This window comes from Sturnira hondurensis, unplaced genomic scaffold (assembly GCF_014824575.4).
Source record: "Sturnira hondurensis isolate 20B ecotype Veracruz unplaced genomic scaffold, ASM1482457v3 Scaffold0000780, whole genome shotgun sequence".
Taxonomy (NCBI): domain Eukaryota; kingdom Metazoa; phylum Chordata; class Mammalia; order Chiroptera; family Phyllostomidae; genus Sturnira; species Sturnira hondurensis.
In genome coordinates this window covers 19,268,570-19,282,023 of record NW_028073411.1, presented here as the reverse complement: position 1 = coordinate 19,282,023, position 13,454 = coordinate 19,268,570, and the positions used below count along the sequence as shown (strand labels likewise).

General features: G+C 52.2%; 1 protein-coding gene across 1 annotated transcript; it reads right to left on the bottom strand.

Annotated features, from left to right (window-relative positions):
• Positions 1–358: 358 nt before the first annotated feature.
• Positions 359–6,308, bottom strand: ATP5MJ (ATP synthase membrane subunit j). Its single transcript, XM_037047600.1, has 4 exons — positions 6,207–6,308; positions 2,546–2,669; positions 1,817–1,840; positions 359–526 (listed from the first exon to the last, which is right to left on the bottom strand). The coding sequence occupies exons 2-4, from the start codon at positions 2,667–2,669 to the stop codon at positions 492–494; spliced, it is 183 nt and encodes a 60-aa protein (XP_036903495.1). The 5' UTR covers positions 6,207–6,308; the 3' UTR covers positions 359–491.
• Positions 6,309–13,454: the final 7,146 nt, after the last annotated feature.

Genomic DNA, 13,454 nt, shown 5'->3' with positions numbered 1-13,454 from the left:
AGTGGCCCACCCAGAAAGCACATTAGCCGAAGCACCGTGCTTGCCCACGACCCCCGCCCGCTTCCACAATGACCTTGTTAGACTGTGCACGCACTGTCTCCACTTCCCACGGAGGAGATGGAGGCTCAGAGGTCACCAGGGCAAGTAGGAGGACCCCGTGTAAAAATATTCATGGACACTGAGCACCCATCCAATGGTGGGTGACCCCCACTGCTATGGTGACCGGGGTGTTGGCGCCCCAGCTCCTCAGGGCATCTGAGGCCGGGCGGGCCAGCCAGCGAGAGTCCGGCCCCGCCTGTTGTGCACACGGGCGTCCCGGGGCGACGGGCACGGCAGAGGAACACTGAGCAGACCGGGGTGTCTCACAGGTGCATTTATTCAGCCAGGAGGGGAGCGGTGCTTCCCCAACGCAGCGTGCCAGGCCCCATCTGACAGAGCTCCGACACACAGCCCAGTGACACTCCACCCTCGGCGTACTCGGATCCAGCTGCTTAGTGGTGCCCGTGGGCAGGCGCGGAACTCGAACCTTTGGAAAGAAGCGAAACACAGACCCAGCTTAGACGGACGGACCAGCAGACCCGGGTCGGCGTGAGCACCAGTGGGACACGGAGCGGGAGCAGCGTTCACTGGTCTAAAGAAGTTCACAGAGCTGCCTCCATCAGGGCCCCAGGGAGCCAAAGGGTGGAGGGGGTGGCGCTGGGAAACGCCGCCTCCAAAAGGTGTGAGCAGCAGCTTGGGGTGAGCTGGACTCAGATGGCCAGTTTCCTGGTCTCCTGGGGAACAGGGGGAAGGGCCATCCAGTGCCGCTCTGCCACCCTGGACTGCCCCACCCACCGCCTCGCTGCCCACTGACTGGTCTGCAGCGCGCCTGCAAGCAGGGCTCCCGCTGGGCCCACAGGGGCGAGCGGTGGTTTTTCACATCCAGGCCACAAGAAGCAGAACTTCATGCTCAGAATATCCCCATCGCGTCTTCTATGGAGTCGGCCAAAAAGCCTTTAGTTTTTTCCATCAAATAAGAGACACCTTTGTCATTTTCACCAATAACTATCGATGTGGGCGTTTTGAGTATGTCGGCTCTCTCCCGCCATTGGCTTCTAGTGGGGAGAGGCCAAGGGTGCTGCTCAACACCTTCCAATGCACAGACAGCCCCACAGCAAGGAGTCACTTGGCCAAAATGTCAACAGTACCGAGAAACCTCACAAACCGCTTTTGACACGTAGGATCAGTTCCAGCACCTTCTCCCCTACACTGAAAAGCTTGTGTTTCAGTTATGTTTTTACCTTTCTTCAAATAATAAAGCATAATGTGTTGGAAACATTGCATATCTTCTTCCATCTTTAGTATTAAAATGGCTATATGAAAATTCACTAATTTTGATAACTTTTTTTTTAAGAGAGAAGGGAAAAGGAGAAAGAGGGAGAGAAACATCGATCGACTGGTTGCCTCTCGCATGCCCCTCACTGGAGACCCAGCCTGCAACCAGACATGTGCCCTGACTGGGAAGCAAACCGGCAACCCTTTGGTTTGCAGGCTGGCGCTCAGTCCACTGAGCCACACCAGCCAGGGTGATTTTTTTTTAAATGCACACTGATATGACGGCTGTTACAATACAGTCTAACAAAACTGTCTTGAATGAAGGTGAAAACAGCTGAGCGCCAGGAGAGCCACTGTGTGGAAAGGACCTAACGGACCTTCCGGCCACCCCAGTACATTTCCTGAGTCAGAGTGTGCGTCAATCAGGGCACTGACATGCCCTGCCCAGATCAGTGCAGATGGTGTTTTCCTTCCCCACCCACTTAGAAAGCAAAAACCTTACCTTTCAAGGCTTTACTTCTTTTATCTAAAATACAAAGAAAGGAAAACTGGTCACATTAGTCCTTTACAAAAAGCCCTCGGACCACCCACTGTGGAAGTCAGCTCCTGGCAGGGAAGCTCCCAGCCCTGCCAGGCGGCTGCTGCAGGAAGCTTTCAGGAAACAGGGCTCCCTGTGCCTCACGGCCAAGAAGTCCAAGTCCTGCCACAGATGTCCCGGGAGCGGCTCAGCAGCTTCCCCACGCCTGAAAGGCCTTCTACTCGCCACCACACCCTTAGTCCAGCAGTGCGATTCCAAGTTCTCCCCTTTCTCTCCTCTTTTCGACCAATCGCTTATTCATGCAGGATTGGGCCCCGTCTCTGCTCCACTGAGCACCAAATGGCCACCCTGCTGCGACTTTTAATCTGACCACTTCCAACGTTCAGCGGAAGCGGAACAGTGAAACACTGGGCAGCCCAGTGTGTCCATGTGTCCACACCATGCCTTCAGCCCCAAAGAGTCTAGTCTGCAGCGCTCAAAACTAAGCACAGCTGCTATGCATTAGAAAGAACCACCGTCACACCTAGGAAAAGTCACAATTCCCCAACCCCCCAGGCTTCCTCAAATTCCCCCAGCAGTCCCCTAGTGTCTCACGGCTGGCGTGTGCCCCCACCATCTCAGCGAGGTGCACTGTGACTCCTGCTGAAAGGCACCCCCTTCCTGACCTCCAGTGGGTCAGGCGTGGAGACTCACCAGCGCTCCTGATTTTGTAAATGATGAAGCTCATCAGCCCCATTCCTACCCAGATCTCCTGGTAAACCTGGGTGTAGTAGGGCTTCATGGGGACCCAGACATTTTTCATGAGGCTCTGAAACATCTGCAAAGGAACACAGTGATCAATATTAACATGACCGTGGCTTTACACCGAACTGGCAGGGACTCCCCTCTATTTATTTATTTATTTATTTAAAATTTATTTATTTATCTTTAGAGGGAAAGGAAAGGAGAGAGGAAGAGAAGTATCAATGTATGGTTGCCTCTTGTGTGTCCCCTGCTGGGAACTGGCCTGCAACCCAGGCATGCGCCCTGACTGGGAATCAAAGCTCCATCCTCTGGTTCGCAGGCCCGAGCTCAATCCACTGAGCTACACCAGCCAGGGTTCCCCTCTATTTATTAAGTTCACCTGATCTCCCCCAACCATGCAGCAGGGACCAGCGGACACCAGATGTGCCCCCAACACCTGCACCCACGCGGGGCCCCTGCTCGTGGTTTTGCGAGTGCCCCCTCCCCTCAATGCCCCAATGCTCCGACCTTGGCCACCCCAGCCCTCAATCAACCCTCGCTTCTCAAGCCTGTGCCACCCTGCAGTGTCAGGGAACGCCCCGCCCCCAAGGGCTGCCCTCCACTGACCGTTGCCCCAGACCATTCTCACTGCGTTTAAGCTGAGACCTCGTCTGTCCGCAGCACCCTAAGGGCTGTCGGCGTGGCGTTCCCTGTGGGCCCGAGGCACAGGCTCCGCTGCACCTTGGTGCTGCTTTGAACTTCAGCCCCACTGAGGTTGGTCTACGTGTAAAAGTGTGATGTGTTGAAAGTGTGCGTTGTGGTGGGGACTTCATGCAGGTGTGCGCTGTGAAAGGATTCCCGCCCCGCCCCCCCCCCTCCGTGTGGCAATCCACACGCCCACTACCCCACTGCCCGTCTCTTGGTGACACGACACAGCACAGGTTGTTAACCGCAGTCGCCACGTTTCACGTGCACCCCAGTCTACAAGTCCGCTGCCAAATATGGCACAGCTGCAGACGCCAAGGCCACGCCCTAAGAGCTGCGATCACCACACAACTTATTTTGTGAATAAAAATGTTTACCAATCACTGAATTTGACCAGTAAAAGCCATCAATTTCAGCACTTCCGGTTCACCTTTACGTGCAGGTCTCAAAGCAATGTTTTATTCACGCTCATGATTTACTACAAGCTCTAGGTGGCACGACCGCCTTCATCTCCTGGAGCTTCACAGCACTGGGTCTGCCGCCTACAGCCATTCCAACTGCTGTCAGGAATCCCGAGCCGGTGGCCTCCCCATTTTGCACAAAAATGCCCCTGTGCTTCCCTGGTGACGCAGCCTCACACCTTCGTGAGCTCTGGCCCCCCGACCGACCATGGAAGCCCAAGTCCTGCCCTCACTGCTCATTCGTTCAGCAGCGGTGACCTGAGCCTGCACTAGGTGGCGGCCTGCACACTGGGGCACCAAGGTCAGAGTGCGTGTGGAGGGTGGGGGCGTCGGGAAGAAGGCTGGGGGCTGCCCAGACCCCAGCTCCAGCTCTGTCACTCCCCAGCTAAGTTAAGCTGCCTCAGGTTCCACATCTGCAAATAGGGCCCTAAACAGTGCCGGCCTCAGAGGGCTGTTAGGAAGAAGGGTTCCTCCACGCCAGGTGTTCAGTGTCTAGCGCCCTCTGTTGTGCGCTTGTTACATAAGATACCTCGGCTGCTCTAGGGAAGGGGAGACCCGCAAGGCCACTGAGGGCCTTGGAGGCCATAGTCAAGACCCCAGCTCCTACTGTAAGAACGTCACGCAAATTTGCCAGCATTCACGAAGTGCTTCCTACCCCTGCAAGTAAGAACTTGGAGCAGGTTGTCTGCCATCACCCACACTGCTCCTCGAGAATCAGCCCCGAGACCTGGCTTCCAGCTCTTCCCAGGAGAGCCTGGAGCTTGACCATTGCAGGAGGCGGCCCTGTCCTCCTCCCGGAAGCCCTCACAGTCCTTGTCCTCAGATGGAATCCAGATGCTCTGCCAGCATGAGGCTCTAAGAGACCAACAACCTGCTTGAGAAGGAGCCTGAGGGGATCCTAACAGGACCGAGGCTGCATCTGGAAGCCTGGGAAGGGCGGAGCTCAGAGGCTCAGAGTGCAGGCCTCTCCTGCTCGCACCCAGCAGTGAGTGCGGAGGGAGGTGCTCCAGGGGGCCAAGGGGCCAGAAGCCTGGAATCCTGGGCTGTGTTGGAACCAGGTCTGCCTGCTCCCCTCTTGACCTTGGGCAAGTNTGAGAAGGAGCCTGAGGGGATCCTAACAGGACCGAGGCTGCATCTGGAAGCCTGGGAAGGGCGGAGCTCAGAGGCTCAGAGTGCAGGCCTCTCCTGCTCGCACCCAGCAGTGAGTGGGGAGGGAGGTGCTCCAGGGGGCCAAGGGGCCAGAAGCCTGGAATCCTGGGCTGTGTTGGAACCAGGTCTGCCTGCTCCCCTCTTGACCTTGGGCAAGTTCCTAAAGCTGTCATTTCAGAAGTTTTCCTTTCTATGAGACAGGGTGCCTCCTCCTGGCCCCCCAGGCACCTGGTGGAACTCGAGGTATCAAACCCAGCCTAGTGTCTGGCATGGAGTGAGAACTCAGTAAACAATCAGATCGGCCCTTTATGGAGCTGACCGCAACACATCTGATTACAATAGGCGGGCGTAGAGGAGCAGCTCTCAGAGAGGCTGGGGTGGAGGGGTGGGGGCCCTCTGAGCGAGGCCCAGTGCTGATCATCTGGAGGGTGCAGAGGAGATGAGTAAGAAGGGACCAAAGACACGCCCGCTGTCCTGAAGTTTTTCTTGAGACCAGGGGCCCTGGCATCGTCCACTCATCTGCAATTATCCTGACTGCTATCCCTTTACTGCAAACTTACCTTTCCCCGGGGCCTTTCCTTTTAACTAAAGCTGCCATAATGGGCTGGACAAGTGACGTGTTCTCAACGTCTAACAAAAGGAGGCCCCTACTTTCGCCGTCTCAGTCCCCTCTGGCCATCCACATTTCCTGTGCACACCACAGGCCCATTCTACTCAAAGTCCTACCGGGTGTCCATCGTGTCTGTTTCAGTCTGCAGAGGTTTTGGCACCTTAACAGCAAGCCACTCTCTGACCTCACTGGAGGGAACGTCTGACCCCTTGCGCCCCAGGCCGGGGCTCACAGGCCAAGTTCGACCCGGTCGTTTCCCGTCCCCCATGGCATACACAGTTCCACCTGGAGACAAATGTGTTGCGGGAACTTAAGAGACTCGGCGGGGGGAGGTGGTGCGGGGAAGGTGCTAAACGCGGGTAACGGTTCATGCTTGGACTCTGGCTCATCACTGGCCGTGGCGTGACCTCGGCTCAGCGGCTCCCCATCAAAGGGGAACGGGGGCGGCTGCCGCCCACTAACCCTAACCCCTGGACCGGCTTCTCCAGTTTCGCGAGCCGGGGCGGAAAAACTTGCGCAGGCAAGGGAGGGGCTGGGCCCCAAGGTCAGCAGGGCGGGGGGCTGCCGTAGGGCTGGGGAGGGTCCCCCTCGCCGCCGGCTCATTCACCACGGATACAATCAGGCCCGGGCCTCCGCCGGCCACCGTCCCGTCCCCCACCGTCCCGGCTGCCCGCACCGAGTACCGGGACCCGATTCCAGCACTCACCTCTTCGCAAGACCAACGGCCCAGGTCGCTCCAACCTGCACAGCCAACTAGCCGGGAAGGTCACCGAATGCGCAGGCGCCGCGCAGGGCCTGCCGGGAAAGCGGAAGGAGCGGCGGCTGCCCAAAGCCGGAACACTTCCCAGGCCGCGGCTGCGCACTACAGTGCCCCCAGCGGCCGCTCCGATGACGCAGGCTTGGAGGCCAAGCGCAGGGGAAGGGGCGTGGGTGGGTGTAGAAAAACGGTAACAAACCCTCGGGATTTGTCTGGGACGGGGGACTTTCAGTGCTGAAACCGGGAAGGGCCTGGACAAAGCGGATGAGTTGGTCAACCTGAAAAAGGGACCGTTTTTACTTGCTCAGATTAAGCTCGAGAAATTGAGTCCTCCGTCTCTGTGGCTTTCTTGCCATTTCTCTTTGAACTATTAACATCTTTGTTCTGTATGGTATAATGCATCTATTCCGTGCCTAGTAATTCTACTCAATAACCAATATAAAACTTTCCACAGGGGCTTCTGACACTGTATTCAACACACACAGGCTTTAAAAACAACTGTGCCCTGGCTAGTGTGACTCTGGATTGAGTGCTGGCCTGTGAATCCAAGGGTTGCTGGTTTGATTCCCAGTGAGGGCACAAGCGTGGGTTGTGGACCAGGTCCCCAATGGGGTGCACGTGAGAGGCAACCACACACTGCTGTTTCTCTTCTTCTCTTTTTCCCTTCCTTTCCTTCTCTCTAAAAATAAATAAAATCTTTAAAAAATGAAGAAATCTCTTTAAAATATATTTTATTGATTATGCCAATACGGTTGTCTGATTTCCCCCTCTTCATTCCCCTCCACCCTGCACACCCCTCCCCCTACATTCCCCCCTTTAGTTCATGTTCCTATGTCACAAGTTCTTTAGCTTCTACATTTCCCATACTATTCTTGCCCTGCCCCTATTTTCTACCTACCATCTATGCTACTTATTCTCTGCACTTTCTCCTCCTCCCACTCCCCTGTTGCTAACCCTTCATGTGATCTCCATTTCTGTGGCTCCGCCCCTGATCTAGTTGACCCGTTAGTTTGCTTTTGTTTTACGTGTGGTTGTTAATAACTGTGTTTGCTCTCCTGTCACTGTTCATATTTTTTATCTTCTTTTTCTTAGATAAGTCCCTTTAACATTTCATATAATAAGGGCTTGGTGATGATGAACTCCTGGAACTTGACCTTATCTGAGAAGCACTTTATCTGCCCCTCCATTCTAAATGATGTCTTTGCTGGATAGAGCAATCTTGGATGTAAGTCCTTGCCTTTCATGACTTGGAATACTTCTTTCCAGCCCCTTCTTGCCTGTAAGGTCTCTTTTGAGAAATCAGCTGACAGTCTGATGGAAACTCCTTTGTAGATGACTGTCCCCTTATCTCGGAAAGAAATCTCTCAGAAATAAATCTTAAAATAATGGCTAATCTGGAATTCATTGTGTATGGAAATTGACATTCAGTGAAGAAGGTGAAATGACATTTCAGACAAACTAAGACTGAGGGAATAATTACCACTGGATCTGCAAGGGGGGAAAAAAAGAGAAAGAAAGAAAAGCACTCATTATTCGGGCAGAAGGAAAGGAGCGGAAATGGAACGGTGGAGATGGGGGAGGGGAGATCAGTGGAAACGCCCCACTCCTGCTCCCGGGAGAAAAGTCGTGGACTTTAGTGGATTGACGCTGTATGTGAAACTTGGAAGGCTTGCTCGCCACTTCAGGATGGTGGTTCTCAAAGTGTGGTTTGGAGGTTTCCAATGCCCTGAGGGAATCAAAATTATTTTCCTAATAATGGTAAAATGTTAATTGTCTTCTTCACTCAAATTTTCCACAAGTGTATGGTGACTTTTCCGGAGGCTATGTGACTCGTTGTGTCACAAAGAGAATGAATACAGAAGCAGGTATGGGAATCCAGCTGTCTTCCAGGAAGGCAGACATGAACAGATCTTTGACAGTGTTAAAACGTCACTCTTCTCCCACAGAAAACCATATTTTACTTATTTTTTTAGATTTTCTTTATTTTTAGAGAGAGGGAAAGGGATGGGGAAAGAAAAGAAACATTGATGTGCAGGAAACAACCATAGATTGTCCCCATAGGTTGAGGGTTGCACGCCCCCAACCAGGGACCTGGCCCCTAATCCAGGAATGTCCCTGACTAGGAATATAACTGGTGACCTTTAGGTTCACGGGCTGGTGCTCAATCCACTGAGCCACATCAGCCAAGGCAAAAAAATTATTTTAATTTTTAAAATTATTTTTTAAACATTTAGTTAATTTATTTATTACACCTTTTTTGTTTTTTTTAAAAGACTTTATTTACTTTCAGAGAGAGAGGAAGAGAAGGAGAAAGAGAGGGAGAGAAACATGGATGTGTGGTTGCCTCTCGCACATACCCCCACTGGGGACTCTGCCCGCAATCCAGGCAGGTGCCGGGACTGGGAATTGAATCAACAACCCTTCGGTTCGCAGGCCGGTGCTCAGTCCACTGAGTCACACCAGCCAGGGCAAAATTTTAAAAAATATAGTTACTTTTTATAAAAATATTCTCTTTAACATCATATAGTTTTATTATTTTAAAATAAATTAAAAAGTAAAAAAACCCTGTAATCCCTAAAAAGGTAGTTGTAACACACATAAACAAAAATTCTTTGGGGTCTTCAATTATTTTAGCGTGTAAAAGGGTCCTGAGACAAGCACCAGGTCTGGGAACCACTGTTTTAGAATACGGATGATTTGGACTTAGAACGTTTTAGAAAACTGCTAAGGACCACAAACATTTAGGTGAAACTTGAAGAGCATCAGCGTAAGCTATTTCAAGACAAAGCTTTCAAACTTCAAACTTGACTTGAGATCTATAGACTTTTAATGTCTTCGGTTGAAAATCCAACACGCCCCACAAGCGGAACCGTGCAGCTCTGGCATCCACAGCAGCTGAAACTGCTGTCGGTTGTCTTCCCTCGAGGTCTGCAGCTCACGCTGCCCTGGGAATGCAGATATGCAAACCTTCAAGGCCGCCGGTCTCCAGCGGCCCTCCCACCTGCTCTGGCCTGGCTGTCTGCAAGCCTACTGGGAACCATCCAGCTGTCTCTTTTTAGCTGAACTTCAGACAGGAATGCAAGATGAGCGGGGGTATGTGTGGACTTCCTGCACCGAAGGAAGGGTGCTCAGAGCCATTCAGTTGGGGAGACAGTGAATGCTAACGAGTGTTTAGTCAGGAAAATGGCAAATGAGAAGTGATTATACGAGAAAAAAAATCTCCAAACTGAAGAATCATCAACACACCGTCTTTAAGCTGTAGTCAAAACCTCAAAACTCAAGAGGATGTAAGGAGATAGTAACCCCAAAGCATCAAAGACCATAAAAAAGCCCTCAAGAAAATGTTTTAAACGAAGCCTTTTCAAAAAAAGAGCAACTTCTACTTAAACTCATATTCATTGTGACATTAGCAAAGGACAACGGCCAGTGGGAACAGTGACCTACCTGGAAACACAAACACCAGCGAGTTGTTAGTGGTTACATTGTATTTTGTGAAATTTAGAACATGTGCTAGCTGGACTTCAAGTATAAAGTTGAAGTATTTTCCAGTCAAGGCTGCAGTATTTGGAATAGTCCGAATACATGGCCCAAAGCTCATATCGGGTTGGCCAAAAAGTTCATGTAGTTTTTTTTCTGTAAAATAAAGGACACATTTTTCATTTTCAGCAACAACTCTATTGATTTGGATATTCTGAGTACACCAGCTCTCTCCTGTGTGGTAGATTGTTGATTGTTCTCAATTAACATCTCCATGTACCCCTGTCAGCTCCAACTCATCTACCTGACCACAGAGTACTGCCCAGCAAGAAATCTCCAGCACAAAACTTCACGAACCGCTTTGGACATGTTTGATCAGTTGCGGTACCTTCCCCATATACAACACAATTTTTTTTTTGCATTTCAGTTGTTTTTTATCCCTCCTGAAATAATAAAGTATAATATGCTGAAAATGTTGTGCATTTTCTTCATCTCCAACATTAAAATGGCTACACAAAAATCACTAATTTTGATAAATTTTTAAAAAGATTTTATTTATTTATCTTTGGAGGGGAAGGGATGGAGGGAGGGGGAGAAATACCAATGTATGGTTGCCTCTTGTGTATCCCCTGCTGGGAACTGGCCTGCAACCCAGGCATGTGCCCTGACTGGGAATCGAACTGAGATCCTTTGGTTCGCAGGCCCGTGCTCAATCCACTGAGCTATACCAGCCAGGGCTAATTTTGATAAATTTAAAAAAAAAAGTATGCTGCTATGGCACCTGTCACAATACAATCTAACAAAATTGCTTTGAATGAAGTTAAAGACAACTAAGCACTACTAGAGCCATCCTATAGTAAAAAACAAGCATTTTGGCCAACCCAATACACGTAGGTGGTGAGGCCAGGATTTGGACCCGAGACTCCCAGTGCAGCGCCATGCTGGGCTCTTCTCTTTTTTTTTTGGCGAGACACCAGGAGGTCAAGCTTGCCTAGTCTGATTTACGCTGCAGTTTCTTGAGCTAATCTATTTGAGCCTTTTGGGGGCATATTCCAGTCCTTAACTGATGGGACTTCACACTGTTGGTCCTTCTACAGATTCTTTCTCTCCGCTCTTTCCTGAGCACCACCCCACCCCAGCCCACTACCACGGGATCAGATGTTGCCCTGGGCTTCGACAGTGCCGTAGGCAGTCTAGTTGTCATTCTGCTGACCCGCCCTGTGGTATTCCTTCCTTTGTACACCTTTGCTGTATTTTCCCATTGCCTCTCCCCTCAGGCTGTTTCCTAGGGTTCTGTCCTCCGCCTCCCTTCACTCATCTAGAGTTTGGTCTGGACTGTTTCCGCAGCTCCGGGGTTTTAACCACCGTTCATTTGCTGATGACCTCCAAATCTGTGCCTCTCACCACCTGCCCAGCTGTAGGTAGGGCAGTGCACCTGAGACACACATTTAGGGAGAAGGACGATGCATTCAGTTTGTTTATGACATAAATTTTATGCTCTGGCCTCAGAGAACTTCTTCCAGGTCCTCAACTCGGCCATGAAGGCTTCCAGTGTCTAGAACTCCGCCCATGTGCTCCTCTCCCGTGCTCCCCTCTGAGTCCTCCCTGTTCCAATTCTTCCTTGGTTGTCCCCCAGGTGTCCACTTAGGTGTCGTTTTCTCCGAGAGGCCTTCCCTGACCTCCTTGCTCCTCTCCCCCAAATTATATGCAAGGTGTTCCAGTTTTGCAGCCACAATAGGACAAGCACAAATCCCTTCCCGGGTTTGCTTTCTGCCTCCGCACCCTGAGCTCCATCATCCCGCGGCCCTGCGCAACCCAGCATACAGGCAGTGCTCCGTAAATGCCGTGTACCAACCTCCAGAGGGAGAGGGCAGAAACCCGAGGCCAGGTCTCACACCTCAGCGTCTGCAGACACCTTGCCCAAGCCCAGAAAGCGCAGGAACCTCCTACGCTGCCCCCCGGGGACCTCAGACCCACGCCCAGGCCTCTTTGACGGGGAGGGGCGAGCCAAGCGCCCCGCAGGCCGAGCGCGCGGCCCGAGGCCCAGGCCTTGGGCACTGGCGCGCTCTGATTGGAGGGCCTGTAGTAGGGCGGGGCTGCAGGCGCGTCGACGCTGCGTGGCGTTCCCGCCACGCCGGGGCGGCCGACGCCGGTTTTCAACACTTGGTCCGGCGGTTGAGGTGGCGCCGACTCTAGGCCGCGACCATGCTACGCAAGCTCACCGTGGACCAGATCAACGACTGGTTCACCATCGGCAAGACCGTGACCGACGTGGAGCTGCTGGGCTCGCCGCCCGCCTTCCCGGCGGAGGCGGCCAGGGACGAGGCCCGGCGCCGTGCCGGGGTCCCGGGGGCCCACCCTGCCGCCTCGGCCCCCGCCCAGGCCCAGGGGCAAGTGCTCCAGGCGGCATCCGGGAGGTAGGAGGCCAGAGGGGTCTGAGGGTGGGGGTGGGGCCTGGACCGTGCACTGGGGCCCCGTGGCACTTCGCTGGCCCCCGACGCCCGGGCGTGAGAGCTGTCTGCGGATGAGTCCTATGCGGCCACCGACACCAGGCTCGCCCCTCCCGACCAGAAGAGGAGCTCGACCGAGTTTTTTTATTAATGGACTATTTCTTAGAGCCCTTTAGGGTTCCCGAAGAATTGAGCGGAGAGTACCGAGTGCCGTGCACCCCCCTCCCCCATTTCCCCTCGTTGTTAGCATTTGCTGTAGTTTGTTACATTTGGTGAACCGGTGCTGATGCATCGTCAGTAACCACAATCCATAGTTAAGATGAGGCCTCACTGTTGGTGTTGGTACAACGACCTGTGCCCACCACTGCTCTGAAAGGCCTTCTGCTCTGCCTAGGGGCCCCCGGCCACCCCGGATCTTTTTAAATAGCTCTGACCACAGGTACGTGACCACAGGTACGCAGCCTTTTCACACAAACACAGGTGGCTTTCACTTGGCAACAGGCGTTTAAGGTGACTCCGCGGCTTTTCATGACCCGATAGCTACTGGGTTGGTCAACATTCCCTTAGTTTTTCTGTACAGTGGGTCTAGTAGTGCTTGGCTGTCTTTAACTTCATCTGAAATGGTTTTGTTAGATTGGATTGTGACAACTGTCGTATCGTTGTGCCTTTAAAAAACCCCATCAAAATTGGCGAATTTTTGTGCAACTATTTTAATATTGAAGATGGAAGAAGACATGCAAAATTTCTGGTGTATTATATTTTATTACTTTGGGAATATGCAGCAAATGCAAAAAAGATTTGCGCAGTGTGTGGAGAAGGTGCTGTAACTGATCCAACGTGTCAGAAGTGGTTTATGAAGTTTCTCCGTCCTGTTGACATTTTGGCCAAGTGATTCTTTGCCGTGGGGCTGTCTTATGTGTGGGAAGGTGTTGAGCAGCACCCTTGGCCTCTGCCCACTAGAAGCCCATAGTGGGAGAGCGGACATACTCAAAACATCCAAATTGATAAAGTGATTGGTGAAAATGAAAAGTATGACTTTTATTTTATGGAAGAAACATAACGGGCTTTTTGGCCAACCCAATACTTTTTCTTTAAGTGCCCAATACCACTCCGTGTCTGGATCTACCACAGACTATTTACCCTCCACCTGCTGAAGAGCTTCCAGGCTGTGGTGGTTAGGGACCGGCTGCTGCGAGCATCCGTGTGCAGGTGTGCTGTGGGGTTGGAGGTTTTCAGCGCACCTGAGTGAATACCGAGGTGTGGGATGCAG

Excerpts from the sequence above, each read along its gene's own strand:
- ATP5MJ (XM_037047600.1), bottom strand. The coding sequence starts at position 2,669 with ATGTTTCAGAGCCTCATGAAAAATGTCTGGGTCCCCATGAAGCCCTAC. Across the intron at positions 1,841-2,545 it reads TTACAAAATCAGGAGCGCTG|ATAAAAGAAGTAAAGCCTTG; the intron begins GTGAGTCTCCAC and ends TTTGTATTTTAG. Across the intron at positions 527-1,816 it reads AAGAAGTAAAGCCTTGAAAG|GTTCGAGTTCCGCGCCTGCC; the intron begins GTAAGGTTTTTG and ends TTCTTTCCAAAG.